The sequence below is a fragment of the Embiotoca jacksoni genome, unplaced genomic scaffold (genome assembly GCF_022577435.1).
Source record: "Embiotoca jacksoni isolate LCO1_2020_lvr unplaced genomic scaffold, fEmbJac1.0.p SCAF_48, whole genome shotgun sequence".
NCBI classification, from domain to species: Eukaryota; Metazoa; Chordata; class Actinopteri; family Embiotocidae; genus Embiotoca; species Embiotoca jacksoni.
The window spans coordinates 519,897-541,434 of NW_027185401.1; the positions used below are offsets into that span (position 1 = coordinate 519,897).

Genomic DNA, 21,538 nt, shown 5'->3' on the forward strand with positions numbered 1-21,538 from the left:
TAATAAATGTATCAAGTTGCCTTCCACCAATGAGCTCCTATAGTTTAATGTAATTTAATTTTGTTATTACTTTTTTAGTGGGTAATTTGACATTAGAATGAAATGGGCAAACTTAGATCTGTTTGAGAACTGAATCCTCCACCAGTCGGACTTAGGACAGGCAGCATCTTGAATGTTTAAGCATGAAGTCGACATTTAACTTATCAGTGACGCAGACGTTCCTCACGAACAGGAAACATGTCGTTTGAAAGCAGAGTAGCTTTCAGCTGCCGCCTATAATTAAGAAAATGTTTGATCGACTTCGCTCCATGCACCGGCTGCTCATTGGAAGATGTCTTATTGAAATGTCTGCCGGGGGGGAGATAGGCTACGAGTTCATTTCAGTGAGAGCTGCAGTGCCACTGCAGTACCACTATCTCTATATACCTCCATCTATCTCTACCGCTCTATCTCTTTCTATCTGTATATATCTCTCTATATCTCTGTATATCTCTCTCTGTATATCTCTCTCTGTAAATCTATCTCTGTATATATCTCTGTGTACATATCACAGAAACTACAAGTTTAAAGCCGCAAGTAAAATATCCAACTAACAATACTTTTAATATGCATAAATATAAATACAACAATATAACACCTGGATTTCAATCATAAAAACAGAAAGAAGGGGCTGAAGGAAAATTGTGCAAGTCCAAAAGAATCATTGACACATTTATTTTCTTCTGTAAGAAAAGTCCGAATTGCAGCTGTTCGCTGTAGGTAAGGGAAAATAAGGTGAAACCTGAAATATATGTTCAAAAAAAAACATGGAAAAACTACTGGAGAGAAATATAGGATACTCTTATTTTCCCAACTATCTATAAAGAGAGGAATATGAACATTTGGGGACATGTCAGTTTCCCCTCGTTCCTTCCAGATGTGCAAAGAGCCAGAACTTGAGTTCTGTTGAGACAACATTACTACTAACATTACATATCCACGTGATCTATTTCAGTTAATTTAAATAAAAACAGCCTTGAAATCAACGGCCTTCAAACAGTTACTTCTTGCAGCCACTTGGTGCCGCCAGTGTTCCATGTTTCCTGTTGACTCGGCAACATAAAAAAGCCAGCAGCATTTAATCATGTCAGATATAATTGAAAGTTGCTTGTTGCATTTGTCTGCATGTCTAAATTGTGTACCATGAGTGTTTTACTATGTTGTTTTATCCCTTTTAAAGTTGCTATTCTAACGACTGTCCAGAGACAACAAAAGAAAATTTACCTTTTAGGGTAAACTCCTGTCCTTTTTACTGTTGATCAATGAGCCCTGTGCCTGTCAAATCAACACCTCAATCAAAACTAATAAAAGAATAAATACACTGATAGTACATGGCAATATTACATGTATGATTAGTGGAGGTTTAGCACACATAATACTACAGTATAGTGTCTTGTACTGGCCTAAAATGAACAGTTTAATCTTTTCTGGTGGTATTTTGACAAGTTCGGTACAAATCAAGTCCGATATGGCAAACGCGAAAGTGAATGTGGATTTCTTTTACCCAAACCATAATGTTTTCCTCACGTTAACCAAGTCATTTTTGCGCCTAACCCACATTTAATATATATATTTCCCCTGTCTGGCTTTCCATAACTATGGCTGATGAGCCTGTTCAACATTTCAAACCCCTACACCGAAAAGACCAAACTTGGGGGCTCGCCCGTGATAAACTCTTAACCTTTGACCTTGGAAGTTATTACTTTTATTTAGCCTACAATTAAATCTTTTTGGAAGGATAAAGAATCCAAATCCGATCCCAAATGGACAGTTCAAAGTACAGAAGTGAACGTACCAAAGACGCAGTGAGATCTCATCTGCTCGGACCACGTTCAGAGGTGCTCGTTCAGCAGTGTTCATGTAAACATGACCTGTCATCCAAGTGTTTACTCATTCACGGGCCAACAGGGTAATATTAAAGTGCAAGAAGCTGCCAATGGTTTTTATTTCCTCTTCTTTAAACTACATTGCTTCCACCTGCTGGTTATAAAACAACAAAGCATTTCGTTTTTGCAATGGATGTACACATGGGAAGTGAAATCCGGTCACAAGAGGTCACTCGAGATGCTCGTGGAGGCGTTTTCTGAAGTCAGGTGTAAAATGACATGCTGTCCACTTGTGATCGTATCACCCAGGAAACATGTTGATGCCAAGTGTGAACAGAGCTAATATTTAACCCTTTAAGCCCTAGATGCCCCCAATTGGGGACATATATACTGATATTTACACATCTGAACAAATCTCACCAGTGTTCCCTTTATTATTACAAATCTTTTTTTTTTATACATTTTTATTGTGGTTGCAGAGATATACTCTTATTATTATGGGTATGCAATTTTCGAGCAGAGGCCTAAAAAATAGGTGTGTTTTTAAAAGGTTAAGTCCCGTTAAGACCTGCACTTCCAGTTAAAGAAACGTGCACTCTCGGAGAAATCCAAGCAGAAATCTCAAAGTATAGAGATGATACGCATAAGAAGCCTCTAAAAATAAACTCCATTAAAACGGTTGTGTACCTGATTAACATACATGTATGTTAATCATGTTAAAAAAATCGCACTGACAAAACATCTGTCAGAACTCCAGCAAGGCGCAGGACGTTAGCCGAAAAAAGGACTGGAAATACTGACACCTTGCTTTCATAATAAGAGACATAAATATAGACTTTTCATTCTTCATAACATCACAGAGAGGTACTGAGCCAAAATAAATTCTTGGCCATTTAAAAATGCACACAAATAAGATTTAAGTATAAAATGATTAAATTTAAAATAAACTACAAATGGATAAAATAGAATCAAAGGTGTCATGTGACATATGTGAATAAATTGCATTCAGTACAAACAAAATCTGATAATTGGATGAGATTGTGATGCACAAAAACTAAACACTGCTTTCTATTATTTTTTTTGTTTTTTTTACCTTAGAAATTGTAAACAGGAAAAACATTTAGGAGGCTTGAAAGAGTCTTAAAGTAGCAACAAATAGAGAAACTATTCAGCACTTTAAAAACAGGATTTTATACTTTAAAATTTAAGACATAACACCTTTCTTATACATCAATTTGAGATTTTTATTAAGTATATTTCGACCTTCAAAAACTTTATGTTGCACAATTCAACATGATTAATATTTCTTTAACTGTAATAAGGAAACTTTCATTTCACGTTGCATATAAATGTTTCAAATGAAGCATTCAGATCGTCGTGACAATCCCCAAAAATTCCAACAAGCATAACAAGAACTATAATTGTAAATATAATCTGCAGAAATTCATCAAATCAGGCTGCAAGAATAATTTGGATCAGAAGGGAAAATAACATATTTAATCATATCTGTTGAATCACTAGAAGATGAGAAATATAAACAACAAAAGATTTACAAGTTTACATTTTTCTTTTACAGTTACAAATGTCAGACAGCAAATTAAAATGAACTCATCTGCAATTCAAAAGATTACATATATAAATTCTCCATTTCATTGTAAATTTTCCATAACTGTATTCACGGTATTGTCGGTTTTAGACTGTTTAAACACACCATATTGCTCAAGACATGAAACTTTACACACAAAAGCTACAATTTCTAACATCTATCTGATAGCTACAGTGAAGTGGACATGGCCAAAAGTATGTGGACACACGAAAGTAAAAGGCCCATATGTAATAGTTGGACATGTAGTTGGATGAAGGCATTAATATTGGGAATCTAAAAGAGCACAAAACTTGGAGTCCAATATAGTGACACAAAAGGACACAAGAGTAAACAGTAGTTGCAGATAAAGGAAAACATTTGTAAACAGCGGCATCTGCTGGAGCTATTATACCTGCAAATAAAGATAAACGACGACATCTAAATGATTAAATGATATTAATTAAACATGATAAATGACAAAGTCCATTAATTTAAGTAGTTTTTTTGGGTGGTGATATTTCATAATTTGATAATTGATACCTTGACTTCAGTTCAGGCACTTTTCCACCACTTTCAGCTGACATAATTTTCCATAAAATTCAATGTTTATCTGGTAAGTTCAAGGTTTTTTTCAGTTGTAAGAAACACAGCCTGAAGCACCGTGTAAAACCAAGCAGAAGATACCAAAGTGCCAAATTTGCTCTTGATTTTCAACTTTCAATTTTCACTGAGAAAACTGTCAGATAGACATTTTTTCTCTTCAATAACTTTGGCCTACTGCAGCTGAAGTAGCTCAGCAGTGTTTCCACAGGGACCTTCAATCTTAAACCCAGCGTGGAGCGGCTCACTGAACGTGGTCTGGACTTTGTGGAGGAGAGTCATGGTCTCAGAGACGCTGTAGAAGGACAGAGTACCTGCACTGTGATCCAGGTACACCCCCACTCTGGAGGATGGAGGACCTGAGACGGGAGTTTTGATATCATCATGTGTGAATGTGTAACGCTGTTTGAAAACACCAAATGCCCAAGACAGGTCATTTTCTCCAAATTTGTCATCGAGAGCGTCGACATCTTTGTATGCAACCACGATTGAAATTCCTCCCACACCTTTCTCCACCTCAAAGTAACAACGTCCGGTCATTCTTGCTCTACTCAGGACCTGACCATTGACAGTGAATCTCTCTGAATCATCATCATAATATCGTTCTACCGAAGTTAATGTTGCTTTTCTGTTCCCATCAGACAAGAACAGCTTTTCGTGTGCTGTGTTTGGATCCAGTTTGAGTTTTCGTGAATATCTTAAGAATCCAGCTCTGGTCTTTGGTCCTGGTTGTGACAGTAAAACGTCCACTTCATTCACTGACACTGAGATCTTCTTCCATTCTTCACCCAGAACTTGCTGTAGTTTATCTCTGACCTGTGACACAGCTGCTGTCACATCCTGAAAGTAGGTGAGAGGACGGATATGGATGCTGGATGAGTCTGTAGGCTCACTGAGTGCTGACACTGAGGGGTAGTTGTGCAGGAACTCGTTGTGATCCTCTGTGTGTGAGAGCTGCTCCAGCTCGGCGTCTTTCCTCTTCAGCTCAGCGATCTCCTGCTCCAGCTTCTCCTGAAGCTCTTTGACTCGACTCACTTGGGTTTCCTGCTGGGATCTGACCTCCTGCTTCACATCGCGGCTTCTTTCCTGGAGGAGACTCATCAGCTGGGTGAAGAGCTTCTCGCTGCCCTCCAGTGTTTTCTCAGCAGACTGATTGATGTCCTCCACCTCCTGATGAAGCAGCTTCACATCTTTCTGTCTGTCCTGGATTTTCTGCTGGACGTTTCCTCGACTCCCCTCGAGCTCTCTCTGCCTCTCGGTCCTTTCTGCTGCAGCTGAGACGGTGTCGTGGTCTTTATGTTCATCCACAGGGCAGAGATAACAGATAATCTGACGATCGGTGCGGCAGAACATCTTCATCACCTCATTGTGACGAGAGCAGATGTTCTCCTGGAGCTTCTTGGAGGGGTTCACCAGCTTGTGTTTCTTTAATGGAGCGACATCATAATGAGGCTGAAGGTGTGGCTCACAATAAGAAGCCAGACAGAATAAACAGGACTTGACAGCTTTCAGTTTTCTCCCAGTGCAGAAATCACAGGCCACATCTTCAGGTCCAGCATAGCAGTGATCAGCAGGAGCAGCTTGGAGTCCAGTCTTCTTCAGCTCCTCCACTAACTCTTGTAACATGGTGTTTTTCACCAGGACAGGCCTCGGTGTGAAGTCCTGCCTGCACTGAGGACAGCTGTAGGTTTTCTTCTCATCCTCTTTATTCCAGTGGGTTTCAATACAGCTCATGCAGTAACTGTGTCCACAGGGAAGAGCTACCGGATCCTTCAGTAGATCCAAACAGATTGAACAACAGAATTTTGTTTGGTCTCTCTCAATTCCTTGCTGCGCCATTTCACCTCTCCGTGTCGGTGAATGTTGGATAGTTTCACTTCCTCTGAACAGATACAAACGTCTGTACCCTGATTCAATGCAAATATTTGTTTTTGTCTTCCAGGATAGGATGTTGTATTTCTTGATAGACTGGTCCTACCCAATCAGATGATCTGCAAAGGGGAAGGAACAAAGAAACGTGAACAAAGTTTGCCTCACCCATGTTTTTTCAACAGACTCCCCTCCCAGAAGGAAAGCCATCAGCCAATCAGCTCGCTTGATTCTGCAGTTCTTTATGCATCTGGAGTAAAATAAATAAAAACGACCTTTGTGTTCTACCAATTTGACGAGTCCAAGGCGCACCTGTGTAATAACCCTGCTGATGACTCAGCATCTTGCTGTCACAGCTGTCAGCTGGGTGAAAGGTGGAATGTTCACCAACAAAGATTTTAACAAACTTTGTTAAACAAAACTTTAAGGAAAATAAACATTTTGTGTGCAAAAAAAAGCAGCAAAACAAATTTGTTGTGTGAGTAAATAATACATATACTTGTTTTTATACTGTTGATTTTTATACAGCTGCCTGAGTAAAGAGTGCAACATTTTCCTTTGAAATGTGGTGGAATAGATTTATAAAGAGATTTTTTTAAAAAAAAGAGATATAAATTACAAAAAGTATAAAATATAAATATGGTGTCAGAATTATATTGTAATAAATGTATCAAGTTGCCTTCCACCAATGAGCTCCTATAGTTTAATGTAATTTAATTTTGTTATTACTTTTTTAGTGGGTAATTTGACGTTAGAATGAAATGGGCAAACTTACATCTGTTTGAGAACTGAATCCTCCACCAGTCGGACTTAGGACAGGCAGCATCTTGAATGTTTATGCATGAAGTCGACATTTAACTTACCAGTGACACAGACATTCCTCACAAACAGGAAACGTGTCGTTTGAAAGCAGAGTAGCTTTCAGCTGCCGCCTATAATTAAGAAAATGTTTGATCGACTTCGCTCCACGCACCGGCTGCTCATTGGAAGATGTCTTATTGAAATGTCTGCCGGGGGGGAGATAGGCTACGAGTTCATTTCAGTGAGAGCTGCAGTACCGCTGCAGTACCACTATCTCTATATACCTCCATCTATCTCTACCTCTCTATCTCTTTCTATCTGTATATCTCTCTCTATATTTCTGTAAATCTCTCTCTGCATATCTCTCTCTGTAAATCTATCTCTGTATATATATCTCTGTGTATATATCACAGAAACTACAAGTTTAAAGCTGCAAGTAAAATATCCAACTAACAATACTTTTAATATGCATAAATATAAATACAACAATATAACACCTGGATTTCAATCATAAAAACAGAAAGAAGGGGCTGAAGGAAAATTGTGCAAGTCCAAAAGAATCATTGACACATTTATTTTCTTCTGTAAGAAAAGTCCGAATTGCAGCTGTTCGCTGTAAGTAAGGGAAAATAAGGTGAAACCTGAAATATATGTTAAAAAAAAAAACATGGAAAAACTACTGGAGAGAAATATAGGATACTCTTATTTTCCCAACTATCTATAAAGAGAGGAATATGAACATTTGGGGACATGTCAGTTTCCCCTCGTTCCTTCCAGATGTGCAAAGAGCCAGAACTTGAGTTCTGTTGAGACAACATTACTACTAACATTACATATCCACGTGATATATTTCAGTTAATTTAAATAAAAACAGCCTTGAAATCAACTGCCTTCAAACAGTTACCTCTTGCAGCCACTTGGTGCCGCCAGTGTTCCATGTTTCCTGTTGACTGGGCAACATAAAAAAGCCAGCAGCATTTAATCATGTCAGATATAATTGGAAGTTGCTTGTTGCATTTGTCTGCATGTCTAAATTGTGTACCATGAGTGTTTTACTATGTTGTTTTATCCCTTTTAAAGTTGCTATTCTAACGACTGTCCAGAGACAACAAAAGAAAATTTACCTTTTAGGGTAAACTCCTGTCCTTTTTACTGTTGATCAATGAGCCCTGTGCCTGTCAAATCAACACCTCAATCAAAACTAATAAAAGAATAAATACACTGATAGTACATGGCAATATTACATGTATGATTAGTGGATGTTTAGCACACATAATACTACAGTATAGTGTCTTGTACTGGCCTAAAATGAACAATTTAATCTTTTCTGGTGGTATTTTGACAAGTTCGGTACAAATCAAGTCCGATATGTCAAACGCGAAAGTGAATGTGGATTTCTTTTACCCAAACCATAATGTTTTCCTCACGTTAACCAAGTCATTTTTGCGCCTAACCCACATTTAATATATATATTTCCCCTGTCTGGCTTTCCATAACTATGGCTGATGAGCCTGTTCAATATTTCAAACCCCTACACCGAAAAGACCAAACTTGGGGGCTCGCCCGTGATAAACTCTTAACCTCTGATCTCGGAAGTTATTACTTTTATTTAGCCTACAATTAAATCTTTTTGGAAGGATAAAGAATCCAAATCCGATCCCAAATGGACAGTTCAAAGTACAGAAGTGAACGTACCAAAGACGCAGTGAGATCTCATCTGCTCGGACGACGTTTGAAGGTGCTCGTTCAGCAGTGTTCATGTAAACATGACCTGTCATCCAAGTGTTTACTCATTCACAGGCCAACAGGGTAATATTAAAGTGCAAGAAGCTGCCAATGGTTTTTATTTCCTCTTCTTTAAACTACATTGCTTCCACCTGCTGGTTATAAAACAACAAAGCATTTCGTTTTTGCAATGGATGTACACATGGGAAGTGAAATCCGGTCACAAGAGGTCACTCGAGATGCTCGTGGAGGCGTTTTCTGAAGTCAGGTGTAAAATGACATGCTGTCCACTTGTGATCGTATCACCCAGGAAATATGTTAATGCCAAGTGTGAACAGAGCTAATATTTAGCCCTTTAAGCCCTAGAGGCCCCCAATTGGGGACATATATACTGATATTTACACATCTGAACAAATCTCACAAGTGTTCCCTTTATTATTACAAATCTATTTTTTTTTTATAAATTTTTATTGTGGTTGCAGAGATATACTCTTATTATTATGGGTATGCAATTTTCGAGCAGAGGCCTAAAAAATAGGTGTGTTTTTAAAAGGTTAAGTCCCGTTAAGACCTGCACTTCCAGTTAAAGAAACGTGCACTCTCGGAGAAATCCAAGCAGAAATCTCAAAGTATAGAGATGATACGCATAAGAAGCCTCTAAAAATAAACTCCATTAAAACGGTTGTGTACCTGTTAAAAAAATCGCACTGACAAAACATCTGTCAGAACTCCAGCAAGGCGCAGGACGTTAGCCGAAAAAAGGACCGGAAATACTGACACCTTGCTTTCATAATAAGAGACATAAATATAGACTTTTCATTCTTCATAACATCACAGAGAGGTACTGAGCCAAAATAAATTCTTGGCCATTTAAAAATGCACACAAATAAGATTTAAGTATAAAATGATTAAATTTAAAATAAACTACAAATGGATGAAATAGAATCAAAGGTGTCATGTGACATATGTGAATAAATTGCATTCAGTACAAACAAAATCTGATAATTGGATGAGATTGTGATGCACAAAAACTAAACACTGCTTTCTATTGGTTTTTTGTTTATTTTTTACCTTAGAAATTGTAAACAGGAAAAACATTTAGGAGGCTTGAAAGAGTCTTAAAGTAGCAACAAATAGAGAAACTATTCAGCACTTTAAAAACAGGATTTTATATTTTAAAATTTAAGACATAACACCTTTCTTATACATCAATTTGAGATTTTTATTAAGTATATTTCGACCTTCAAACACTTTATGTTGCACAATTCAACATGATTAATATTTCTTTAACTGTAATAAGGAAACTTTCATTTCACGTTGCATATAAATGTTTCAAATGAAGCATTCAGATCGTCGTGACAATCCCCAAAAATTCCAACAAGCATAACAAGAACTATAATTGTAAATATAATCTGCAGAAATTCATCAAATCAGGCTGCAAGAATAATTTGGATCAGAATGGAAAATAACATATATTTAATCATATGTGTTGAATCACTAGAAGATGAAAAATATAAACAACAAAAGATCTACAAGTTTACATTTTTCTTTTACAGTTACAAATGTCAGACAGCAAATTAACAGGAACTCATCGGCAATTCAAAAGATTACATATATAAATTCTCCATTTCATTGTAAATTTTCCATAATTGTATTCACGGTATTGTCGGTTATAGACTGTTTAAACACACCATATTGCTCAAGACATGAAACTTCACACACAAAAGCTACAATTTCTAATATCTATCTGATAGCTACAGTGAAGTGGACATGGCCAAAAGTATGTGGACACACGAAAGTAAAAGGCCCATATGTAATAGTTGGACATGTAGTTGGAAGAAGGCAGGAATATTGGGAATCTAAAAGAGCCCAAAACTTGGAGTCCAATATAGTGACACAAAAGAACACAAGAGTAAACAATAGTTGCAGATAAAGGAAAACATTTGTAAACAGCGGCATCTGCTGGAGCTATTATACCTGCAAATAAAGATAAACGACTACATCTAAAAGATTAAATGATATTAATTAAACATGATAAATGACAAAGTCCATTAATTTAAGTGTTTTTTTGGGGGGGTGATATTTCATAATTTTTTTTCATAGTTTTTTCTCTTCAGTAACTTTGGCCTACTGCAGCTGAAGCAGCTCAGCAGTGTTTCCACCGGGACATTCAATCTTAAACCCAACGTGGAGCGGCTGAGTGAACGTGGTCTGGACTCTGTGGAGGAGAGTCATGGTCTCAGAGACGCTGTAGAAGGACAGAGTACCTGCGCTGTGATCCAGGTACACCCCCACTCTGGAGGATGGAGGACCTGAGACGGGTATGTTGATATCATCATGTGTGAATGTGTAACGCTGTTTGAAAACACCAAATGCCCAAGACAGGTCATTTTCTCCAAATTTGTCATCTAGAGCGTCGACATCGTTGTATGCAACCACGATTGAAATTCCTCCCACACCTTTCTCCACCTCAAAGTAACAACGTCCCATCAAACTCTCTTTACTCAGAACCTGACCATTGACAGTGAATCTTTCTGAATGGTAAAAATAATATTGTTCTACTGAAGTCAATGTTGCTTTTCTGTTCCCATCAGACAAGAACAGCTTTTTGTGTGCTGTGTTTGGATCCAGTGTGATTTCTTGTGAATATCTTAAGAATCCAGCTTTGGTCTTTGGTCCTGGTTGTGACAGTAAAACGTCCACTTCATTCACTGACACTGAGATCTTCTTCCATTCTTCATCCAGAACTTGCTGTAGTTTATCTCTGGCCTCTGACACAGCTGCTGTCACATCCTGAAAGTAGGTGAGAGGACGGATATGGATGCTGGATGAGTCTGTAGGCTCACTGAGTGCTGACACTGAGGGGTAGTTGTGCAGGAACTCGTTGTGATCCTCTGTGTGTGAGAGCTGCTCCAGCTCGGCGTCTTTCCTCTTCAGCTCAGCGATCTCCTGCTCCAGCTTCTCCTGAAGCTCTTTGACTCGACTCACTTGGGTTTCCTGCTGGGATCTGACCTCCTGCTTCACATCGCGGCTTCTTTCCTGGAGGAGACTCATCAGCTGGGTGAAGAGCTTCTCGCTGCCCTCCAGTGTTTTCTCAGCAGACTGATTGATGTCCTCCACCTCCTGATGAAGCAGCTTCACATCTTTCTGTCTGTCCTGGATTTTCTGCTGGACGTTTCCTCGACTCCCCTCGAGCTCTCTCTGCCTCTCGGTCCTTTCTGCTGCAGCTGAGACGGTGTCGTGGTCTTTATGTTCATCCACAGGGCAGAGATAACAGATAATCTGACGATCGGTGCGGCAGAACATCTTCATCACCTCATTGTGACGAGAGCAGATGTTCTCCTGGAGCTTCTTGGAGGGGTTCACCAGCTTGTGTTTCTTTAATGGAGCGACATCATAATGAGGCTGAAGGTGTGGCTCACAATAAGAAGCCAGACAGAATAAACAGGACTTGACAGCTTTCAGTTTTCTCCCAGTGCAGAAATCACAGGCCACATCTTCAGGTCCAGCATAGCAGTGATCAGCAGGAGCAGCTTGGAGTCCAGTCTTCTTCAGCTCCTCCACTAACTCTTGTAACATGGTGTTTTTCACCAGGACAGGCCTCGGTGTGAAGTCCTGCCTGCACTGAGGACAGCTGTAGGTTTTCTTCTCATCCTCTTTATTCCAGTGGGTTTCAATACAGCTCATGCAGTAACTGTGTCCACAGGGAAGAGCTACCGGATCCTTCAGTAGATCCAAACAGATTGAACAACAGAATTTTGTTTGGTCTCTCTCAATTCCTTGCTGCGCCATTTCACCTCTCCGTGTCGGTGAATGTTGGATAGTTTCACTTCCTCTGAACAGATACAAACGTCTGTACCCTGATTCAATGCAAATATTTGTTTTTGTCTTCCAGGATAGGATGTTGTATTTCTTGATAGACTGGTCCTACCCAATCAGATGATCTGCAAAGGGGAAGGAACAAAGAAACGTGAACAAAGTTTGCCTCACCCATGTTTTTTCAACAGACTCCCCTCCCAGAAGGAAAGCCATCAGCCAATCAGCTCGCTTGATTCTGCAGTTCTTTATGCATCTGGAGTAAAATAAATAAAAACGACCTTTGTGTTCTACCAATTTGACGAGTCCAAGGCGCACCTGTGTAATAACCCTGCTGATGACTCAGCATCTTGCTGTCACAGCTGTCAGCTGGGTGAAAGGTGGAATGTTCACCAACAAAGATTTTAACAAACTTTGTTAAACAAAACTTTAAGGAAAATAAACATTTTGTGTGCAAAAAAAAGCAGCAAAACAAATTTGTTGTGTGAGTAAATAATACATATACTTGTTTTTATACTGTTGATTTTTATACAGCTGCCTGAGTAAAGAGTGCAACATTTTCCTTTGAAATGTGGTGGAATAGATTTATAAAGAGATTTTTTTTAAAAAAAGAGATATAAATTACAAAAAGTATAAAATATAAATATGGTGTCAGAATTATATTGTAATAAATGTATCAAGTTGCCTTCCACCAATGAGCTCCTATAGTTTAATGTAATTTAATTTTGTTATTACTTTTTTAGTGGGTAATTTGACGTTAGAATGAAATGGGCAAACTTACATCTGTTTGAGAACTGAATCCTCCACCAGTCGGACTTAGGACAGGCAGCATCTTGAATGTTTATGCATGAAGTCGACATTTAACTTACCAGTGACACAGACATTCCTCACAAACAGGAAACGTGTCGTTTGAAAGCAGAGTAGCTTTCAGCTGCCGCCTATAATTAAGAAAATGTTTGATCGACTTCGCTCCACGCACCGGCTGCTCATTGGAAGATGTCTTATTGAAATGTCTGCCGGGGGGGAGATAGGCTACGAGTTCATTTCAGTGAGAGCTGCAGTACCGCTGCAGTACCACTATCTCTATATACCTCCATCTATCTCTACCTCTCTATCTCTTTCTATCTGTATATCTCTCTCTATATTTCTGTAAATCTCTCTCTGCATATCTCTCTCTGTAAATCTATCTCTGTATATATATCTCTGTGTATATATCACAGAAACTACAAGTTTAAAGCTGCAAGTAAAATATCCAACTAACAATACTTTTAATATGCATAAATATAAATACAACAATATAACACCTGGATTTCAATCATAAAAACAGAAAGAAGGGGCTGAAGGAAAATTGTGCAAGTCCAAAAGAATCATTGACACATTTATTTTCTTCTGTAAGAAAAGTCCGAATTGCAGCTGTTCGCTGTAAGTAAGGGAAAATAAGGTGAAACCTGAAATATATGTTAAAAAAAAAAACATGGAAAAACTACTGGAGAGAAATATAGGATACTCTTATTTTCCCAACTATCTATAAAGAGAGGAATATGAACATTTGGGGACATGTCAGTTTCCCCTCGTTCCTTCCAGATGTGCAAAGAGCCAGAACTTGAGTTCTGTTGAGACAACATTACTACTAACATTACATATCCACGTGATATATTTCAGTTAATTTAAATAAAAACAGCCTTGAAATCAACTGCCTTCAAACAGTTACCTCTTGCAGCCACTTGGTGCCGCCAGTGTTCCATGTTTCCTGTTGACTGGGCAACATAAAAAAGCCAGCAGCATTTAATCATGTCAGATATAATTGGAAGTTGCTTGTTGCATTTGTCTGCATGTCTAAATTGTGTACCATGAGTGTTTTACTATGTTGTTTTATCCCTTTTAAAGTTGCTATTCTAACGACTGTCCAGAGACAACAAAAGAAAATTTACCTTTTAGGGTAAACTCCTGTCCTTTTTACTGTTGATCAATGAGCCCTGTGCCTGTCAAATCAACACCTCAATCAAAACTAATAAAAGAATAAATACACTGATAGTACATGGCAATATTACATGTATGATTAGTGGATGTTTAGCACACATAATACTACAGTATAGTGTCTTGTACTGGCCTAAAATGAACAATTTAATCTTTTCTGGTGGTATTTTGACAAGTTCGGTACAAATCAAGTCCGATATGTCAAACGCGAAAGTGAATGTGGATTTCTTTTACCCAAACCATAATGTTTTCCTCACGTTAACCAAGTCATTTTTGCGCCTAACCCACATTTAATATATATATTTCCCCTGTCTGGCTTTCCATAACTATGGCTGATGAGCCTGTTCAATATTTCAAACCCCTACACCGAAAAGACCAAACTTGGGGGCTCGCCCGTGATAAACTCTTAACCTCTGATCTCGGAAGTTATTACTTTTATTTAGCCTACAATTAAATCTTTTTGGAAGGATAAAGAATCCAAATCCGATCCCAAATGGACAGTTCAAAGTACAGAAGTGAACGTACCAAAGACGCAGTGAGATCTCATCTGCTCGGACGACGTTTGAAGGTGCTCGTTCAGCAGTGTTCATGTAAACATGACCTGTCATCCAAGTGTTTACTCATTCACAGGCCAACAGGGTAATATTAAAGTGCAAGAAGCTGCCAATGGTTTTTATTTCCTCTTCTTTAAACTACATTGCTTCCACCTGCTGGTTATAAAACAACAAAGCATTTCGTTTTTGCAATGGATGTACACATGGGAAGTGAAATCCGGTCACAAGAGGTCACTCGAGATGCTCGTGGAGGCGTTTTCTGAAGTCAGGTGTAAAATGACATGCTGTCCACTTGTGATCGTATCACCCAGGAAATATGTTAATGCCAAGTGTGAACAGAGCTAATATTTAGCCCTTTAAGCCCTAGAGGCCCCCAATTGGGGACATATATACTGATATTTACACATCTGAACAAATCTCACAAGTGTTCCCTTTATTATTACAAATCTATTTTTTTTTTATAAATTTTTATTGTGGTTGCAGAGATATACTCTTATTATTATGGGTATGCAATTTTCGAGCAGAGGCCTAAAAAATAGGTGTGTTTTTAAAAGGTTAAGTCCCGTTAAGACCTGCACTTCCAGTTAAAGAAACGTGCACTCTCGGAGAAATCCAAGCAGAAATCTCAAAGTATAGAGATGATACGCATAAGAAGCCTCTAAAAATAAACTCCATTAAAACGGTTGTGTACCTGTTAAAAAAATCGCACTGACAAAACATCTGTCAGAACTCCAGCAAGGCGCAGGACGTTAGCCGAAAAAAGGACCGGAAATACTGACACCTTGCTTTCATAATAAGAGACATAAATATAGACTTTTCATTCTTCATAACATCACAGAGAGGTACTGAGCCAAAATAAATTCTTGGCCATTTAAAAATGCACACAAATAAGATTTAAGTATAAAATGATTAAATTTAAAATAAACTACAAATGGATGAAATAGAATCAAAGGTGTCATGTGACATATGTGAATAAATTGCATTCAGTACAAACAAAATCTGATAATTGGATGAGATTGTGATGCACAAAAACTAAACACTGCTTTCTATTGGTTTTTTGTTTATTTTTTACCTTAGAAATTGTAAACAGGAAAAACATTTAGGAGGCTTGAAAGAGTCTTAAAGTAGCAACAAATAGAGAAACTATTCAGCACTTTAAAAACAGGATTTTATATTTTAAAATTTAAGACATAACACCTTTCTTATACATCAATTTGAGATTTTTATTAAGTATATTTCGACCTTCAAACACTTTATGTTGCACAATTCAACATGATTAATATTTCTTTAACTGTAATAAGGAAACTTTCATTTCACGTTGCATATAAATGTTTCAAATGAAGCATTCAGATCGTCGTGACAATCCCCAAAAATTCCAACAAGCATAACAAGAACTATAATTGTAAATATAATCTGCAGAAATTCATCAAATCAGGCTGCAAGAATAATTTGGATCAGAATGGAAAATAACATATATTTAATCATATGTGTTGAATCACTAGAAGATGAAAAATATAAACAACAAAAGATCTACAAGTTTACATTTTTCTTTTACAGTTACAAATGTCAGACAGCAAATTAACAGGAACTCATCGGCAATTCAAAAGATTACATATATAAATTCTCCATTTCATTGTAAATTTTCCATAATTGTATTCACGGTATTGTCGGTTATAGACTGTTTAAACACACCATATTGCTCAAGACATGAAACTTCACACACAAAAGCTACAATTTCTAATATCTATCTGATAGCTACAGTGAAGTGGACATGGCCAAAAGTATGTGGACACACGAAAGTAAAAGGCCCATATGTAATAGTTGGACATGTAGTTGGAAGAAGGCAGGAATATTGGGAATCTAAAAGAGCCCAAAACTTGGAGTCCAATATAGTGACACAAAAGAACACAAGAGTAAACAATAGTTGCAGATAAAGGAAAACATTTGTAAACAGCGGCATCTGCTGGAGCTATTATACCTGCAAATAAAGATAAACGACTACATCTAAAAGATTAAATGATATTAATTAAACATGATAAATGACAAAGTCCATTAATTTAAGTGTTTTTTTGGGGGGGTGATATTTCATAATTTTTTTTCATAGTTTTTTCTCTTCAGTAACTTTGGCCTACTGCAGCTGAAGCAGCTCAGCAGTGTTTCCACCGGGACATTCAATCTTAAACCCAACGTGGAGCGGCTGAGTGAACGTGGTCTGGACTCTGTGGAGGAGAGTCATGGTCTCAGAGACGCTGTAGAAGGACAGAGTACCTGCGCTGTGATCCAGGTACACCCCCACTCTGGAGGATGGAGGACCTGAGACGGGTATGTTGATATCATCATGTGTGAATGTGTAACGCTGTTTGAAAACACCAAATGCCCAAGACAGGTCATTTTCTCCAAATTTGTCATCTAGAGCGTCGACATCGTTGTATGCAACCACGATTGAAATTCCTCCCACACCTTTCTCCACCTCAAAGTAACAACGTCCCATCAAACTCTCTTTACTCAGAACCTGACCATTGACAGTGAATCTTTCTGAATGGTAAAAATAATATTGTTCTACTGAAGTCAATGTTGCTTTTCTGTTCCCATCAGACAAGAACAGCTTTTTGTGTGCTGTGTTTGGATCCAGTGTGATTTCTTGTGAATATCTTAAGAATCCAGCTTTGGTCTTTGGTCCTGGTTGTGACAGTAAAACGTCCACTTCATTCACTGACACTGAGATCTTCTTCCATTCTTCATCCAGAACTTGCTGTAGTTTATCTCTGGCCTCTGACACAGCTGCTGTCACATCCTGAAAGTAGGTGAGAGGACGGATATGGATGCTGGATGAGTCTGTAGGCTCACTGAGTGCTGACACTGAGGGGTAGTTGTGCAGGAACTCGTTGTGATCCTCTGTGTGTGAGAGCTGCTCCAGCTCGGCGTCTTTCCTCTTCAGCTCAGCGATCTCCTGCTCCAGCTTCTCCTGAAGCTCTTTGACTCGACTCACTTGGGTTTCCTGCTGGGATCTGACCTCCTGCTTCACATCGCGGCTTCTTTCCTGGAGGAGAATCATCAGCTGGGTGAAGAGCTTCTCGTTGCCCTCCAGTGTTTTCTCAGCAGACTGATTGATGTCCTCCACCTCCTGCTGAAGCAGCTTCACATCTTTCTGTCTGTCCTGGATTTTCTTCTGGACATTTCCTCGACTCCCCTCGAGCTCTCTCTGCCTCTCGGTCCTTTCTGCTGCAGCTGAGACGGTGTCGTGGTCTTTATGTTCATCCACAGGGCAGAGATAACAGATAATCTGACGATCGGTGCGGCAGAACATCTTCATCACCTCGTTGTGACGAGAGCAGATGTTCTCCTGGAGCTTCTTGGAGGGGTTCACCAGCTTGTGTTTCTTTAATGGAGCGACATCATAATGAGGCTGAAGGTGTGGCTCACAATAAGAAGCCAGACAGAATAAACAGGACTTGACAGCTTTCAGTTTTCTCCCAGTGCAGAAATCACAGGCCACATCTTCAGGTCCAGCATAGCAGTGATCAGCAGGAGCAGCTTGGAGTCCAGTCTTCTTCAGCTCCTCCACTAACTCTTGTAACATGGTGTTTTTCACCAGGATAGGCCTCGGTGTGAAGTCCTGCCTGCACTGAGGACAGCTGTAGGTTTTCTTCTCATCCTCTTTATTCCAGTGGGTTTCAATACAGCTCATGCAGTAGCTGTGTCCACAGGGAAGAGCTACCGGATCCTTCAGTAGATCCAGACAGATGGAACAACAGAATTTTGTTTGGTCTCTCTCAATTCCTTGCTGCGCCATTTCACCTCTCTGTGTCGGTGAATGTTGGATAGTTTCACTTCCTCTGAACAGATACAAACGTCTGTACCCTGATTCAATGCAAATATTTGTTTTTGTCTTCCAGGATAGGATGTTGTATTTCTTGATAGACTGGTCCTACCCAATCAGATGATCTGCAAAGGGGAAGGAACAAGGAAACGTGAACAAAGTTGGCCTCACCCATGTTTTTTCAACAGACTCCCCTCCCAGAAGGAAAGCCATCAACCAATCAGCTTGCTTGATTCTGCAGTTCTTTATGCATCTGGAGTAAAATAAATAAAAACGACCTTTGTGTTCTACCAATTTGACGAGTCCAAGGCGCACCTGTGTAATAACCCTGCTGATGACTCAGCATCTTGCTGTCACAGCTGTCAGCTGGGTGAAAGGTGAAATGTTCACCAACAAAGATTTTAACAAACTTTGTTAAACAAAACTTTAAGTAAAATAAACATTTTGTGTGCAAAAAAAAGCAGCAAAACAAATGTGTTGTGTGAGTAAATATTGTACGACAGATATAATACATATACTTGTTTTTATACTCTTGATTTTTATACAGCTGCCTGAGTAAAGAGTGCAACATTTTCCTTTGAAATGTGGTGGAATAGATTTATAAAGAGATTTAAAAAAAAAAAAAGAGATATAAATTACAAAAAGTATAAAATATAAATACGGTGTCAGAATTATATTATAATAAATGTATCAAGTTGCCTTCCACCAATGAGCTCCTATAGTTTAATGTAATTTAATTTTGTTATTACTTTTTTAGTGGGTAATTTGACGTTAGAATGAAATGGGCAAACTTAGATCTGTTTGAGAACTGAATCCTCCACCAGTCGGACTTAGGACAGGCAGCATCTTGAATGTTTATGCATGAAGTCGACATTTAACTTATCAGTGACACAGACATTCCTCACGAACAGGAAACATGTCGTTTGAAAGCAGAGTAGCTTTCAGCTGCCGCCTATAATTAAGAAAATGTTTGATCGACTTCGCTCCACGCACCGGCTGCTCATTGGAAGATGTCTTATTGAAATGTCTGCCGGGGGGGAGATAGGCTACGAGTTCATTTCAGTGAGAGCTGCAGTGCCACTGCAGTACCACTATCTCTATATACCTCCATCTATCTCAACCTCTCTATCTCTTTCTATCTGTATATCTCTCTCTATATTTCTGTAAATCTCTGTCTGTAAATATCTCTCTGTATATCTCTCTCTGTAAATCTATCTCTGTATATATCTCTGTGTACATATCACAGAAACTACAAGTTTAAAGCCGCAAGTAAAATATCCAACTAACAATACTTTTAATATGCATAAATATAAATACAACAATATAACACCTGGATTTCAATCATAAAAACAGAAAGAAGGGGCTGAAGGAAAATTGTGCAAGTCCAAAAGAATCATTGACACATTTATTTTCTTCTGTAAGAAAAGTCCGAATTGCAGCTGTTCGCTGTAAGTAAGGGAAAATAAGGTGAAACCTGAAATATATGTTAAAAAAAAAAACATGGAAAAACTACTGGAGAGAAATATAGGATACTATTATTTTCCCAACTATCTATAAAGAGAGGAATATGAACATTTGGGGACATGTCAGTTTCCCCTCGTTCCTTCCAGATGTGCAAAGAGCCAGAACTTGAGTTCTGTTGAGACAACATTACTACTAACATTACATATCCACGTGATATATTTCATTTAATTTAAATAAAAACAGCCTTGAAATCAACGGCCTTCAAACAGTTACCTCTTGCAGCCACTTGGTGCCGCCAGTGTTCCATGTTTCCTGTTGACTCGGCAACATAAAAAAGCCAACAGCATTTAATCATGTCAGATATAATTGGAAGTTGCTTGTTGCATTTGTCTGCATGTCTAAATTGTGTACCATGAGTGTTATACCATGTTGTTTTATCCCTTTTAAAGTTGCTATTCTAACAACTGTCCAGGGACAACAAAAGAAAATTTGCCTTTTAGGGTAAACTCCTGTCCTTTTTACTGTTGATCAATGAGCCCTGTGCCTGTCAAATCAACACCTCAATCAAAACTAATAAAAGAATAAATACACTGATAGTACATGGCAATATTACATATATGATTAGTAGAAGTTTAGCACACATAATACTACAGTATAGTGTCTTGTACTGGCCTAAAATGAACAATTTAATCTTTTCTGGTGGTATTTTGACAAGTTCGGTACAAATCAAGTCCGATATGGCAAACGCAAAAGTGTACGTGGATTTCTTTTACCCAAACCATAATGTTTTCCTCACGTTAACCAAGTCATTTTTGCGCTTAACCCACATTTAATATATATATTTCCCCTGTCTGGCTTTCCATAACTATGGCTGATGAGCCTGTTCAATATTTCAAACCCCTACACCGAAAAGACCAAACTTGGGGGCTCGCCCGTGATAAACTTTTGACCTCTGACCTCGTAAGTTATTACTTTTACTTAGCCTACAATTAAATCTTTTTGGAAGGATAAAGAATCCAAATCCGATCCCAAATGGACAGTTCAAAGTACAGATGTGAACGTCCCAAAGACGCAGTGAGATCCCATCTGCTCGGACCACGTTCAGAGGTCCTTGTTCAGCAGTGTTCATGTAAACATGACCTGTCATCCAAGTGTTTACTCATTCACGGGCCAACAGGGTAATATTAAAGTGCAAGAAGCTGCCAATGGTTTTTATTTCCTCTTCTTTAAACTACATTGCTTCCACCTGCTGGTTATAAAACAACAAAGCATTTCGTTTTTGCAATGGATGTACACATGGGAAGTGAAATCCGGTCACAAGAGGTCACTCGAGATGCTCGTGGAGGCGTTTTCTGAAGTCAAGTGTAAAATGACATGCTGTCCACTTGTGATCGTATCACCCAGGAAACATGTTAATGCCAAGTGTGAACAGAGCTAATATTTAAATCCCGTTAAGACCTGC

The 21,538-nt window shown here is 38.5% G+C and overlaps 3 protein-coding genes across 3 annotated transcripts; all 3 read right to left on the reverse strand.

The window, feature by feature from the left end:
* Positions 1 to 3,111: 3,111 nt before the first annotated feature.
* LOC138210842 (tripartite motif-containing protein 16-like) lies at positions 3,112 to 5,901 on the reverse strand. Its single transcript, XM_069170176.1, has one exon. It carries the CDS (start codon positions 5,887 to 5,889, stop codon positions 4,225 to 4,227), a length of 1,665 nt encoding a protein of 554 aa, XP_069026277.1. The 5' UTR covers positions 5,890 to 5,901; the 3' UTR covers positions 3,112 to 4,224.
* Positions 5,902 to 9,644: 3,743 nt separating this feature from the next.
* Positions 9,645 to 12,249, reverse strand: LOC138210839 (tripartite motif-containing protein 16-like). The gene has a single exon (XM_069170171.1). It carries the CDS (start codon positions 12,235 to 12,237, stop codon positions 10,573 to 10,575), a length of 1,665 nt encoding a protein of 554 aa, XP_069026272.1. The 5' UTR covers positions 12,238 to 12,249; the 3' UTR covers positions 9,645 to 10,572.
* Positions 12,250 to 15,992: 3,743 nt separating this feature from the next.
* Positions 15,993 to 18,597, reverse strand: LOC138210843 (tripartite motif-containing protein 16-like). The gene has a single exon (XM_069170177.1). It carries the CDS (start codon positions 18,583 to 18,585, stop codon positions 16,921 to 16,923), a length of 1,665 nt encoding a protein of 554 aa, XP_069026278.1. The 5' UTR covers positions 18,586 to 18,597; the 3' UTR covers positions 15,993 to 16,920.
* Positions 18,598 to 21,538: the final 2,941 nt, after the last annotated feature.

Bases quoted from the DNA above. Each gene is read 5' to 3' on its own strand.
- LOC138210842 (XM_069170176.1), bottom strand. From the start codon at position 5,889: ATGGCGCAGCAAGGAATTGAGAGAGACCAAACAAAATTCTGTTGTTCA.
- LOC138210839 (XM_069170171.1), bottom strand. From the start codon at position 12,237: ATGGCGCAGCAAGGAATTGAGAGAGACCAAACAAAATTCTGTTGTTCA.
- LOC138210843 (XM_069170177.1), bottom strand. From the start codon at position 18,585: ATGGCGCAGCAAGGAATTGAGAGAGACCAAACAAAATTCTGTTGTTCC.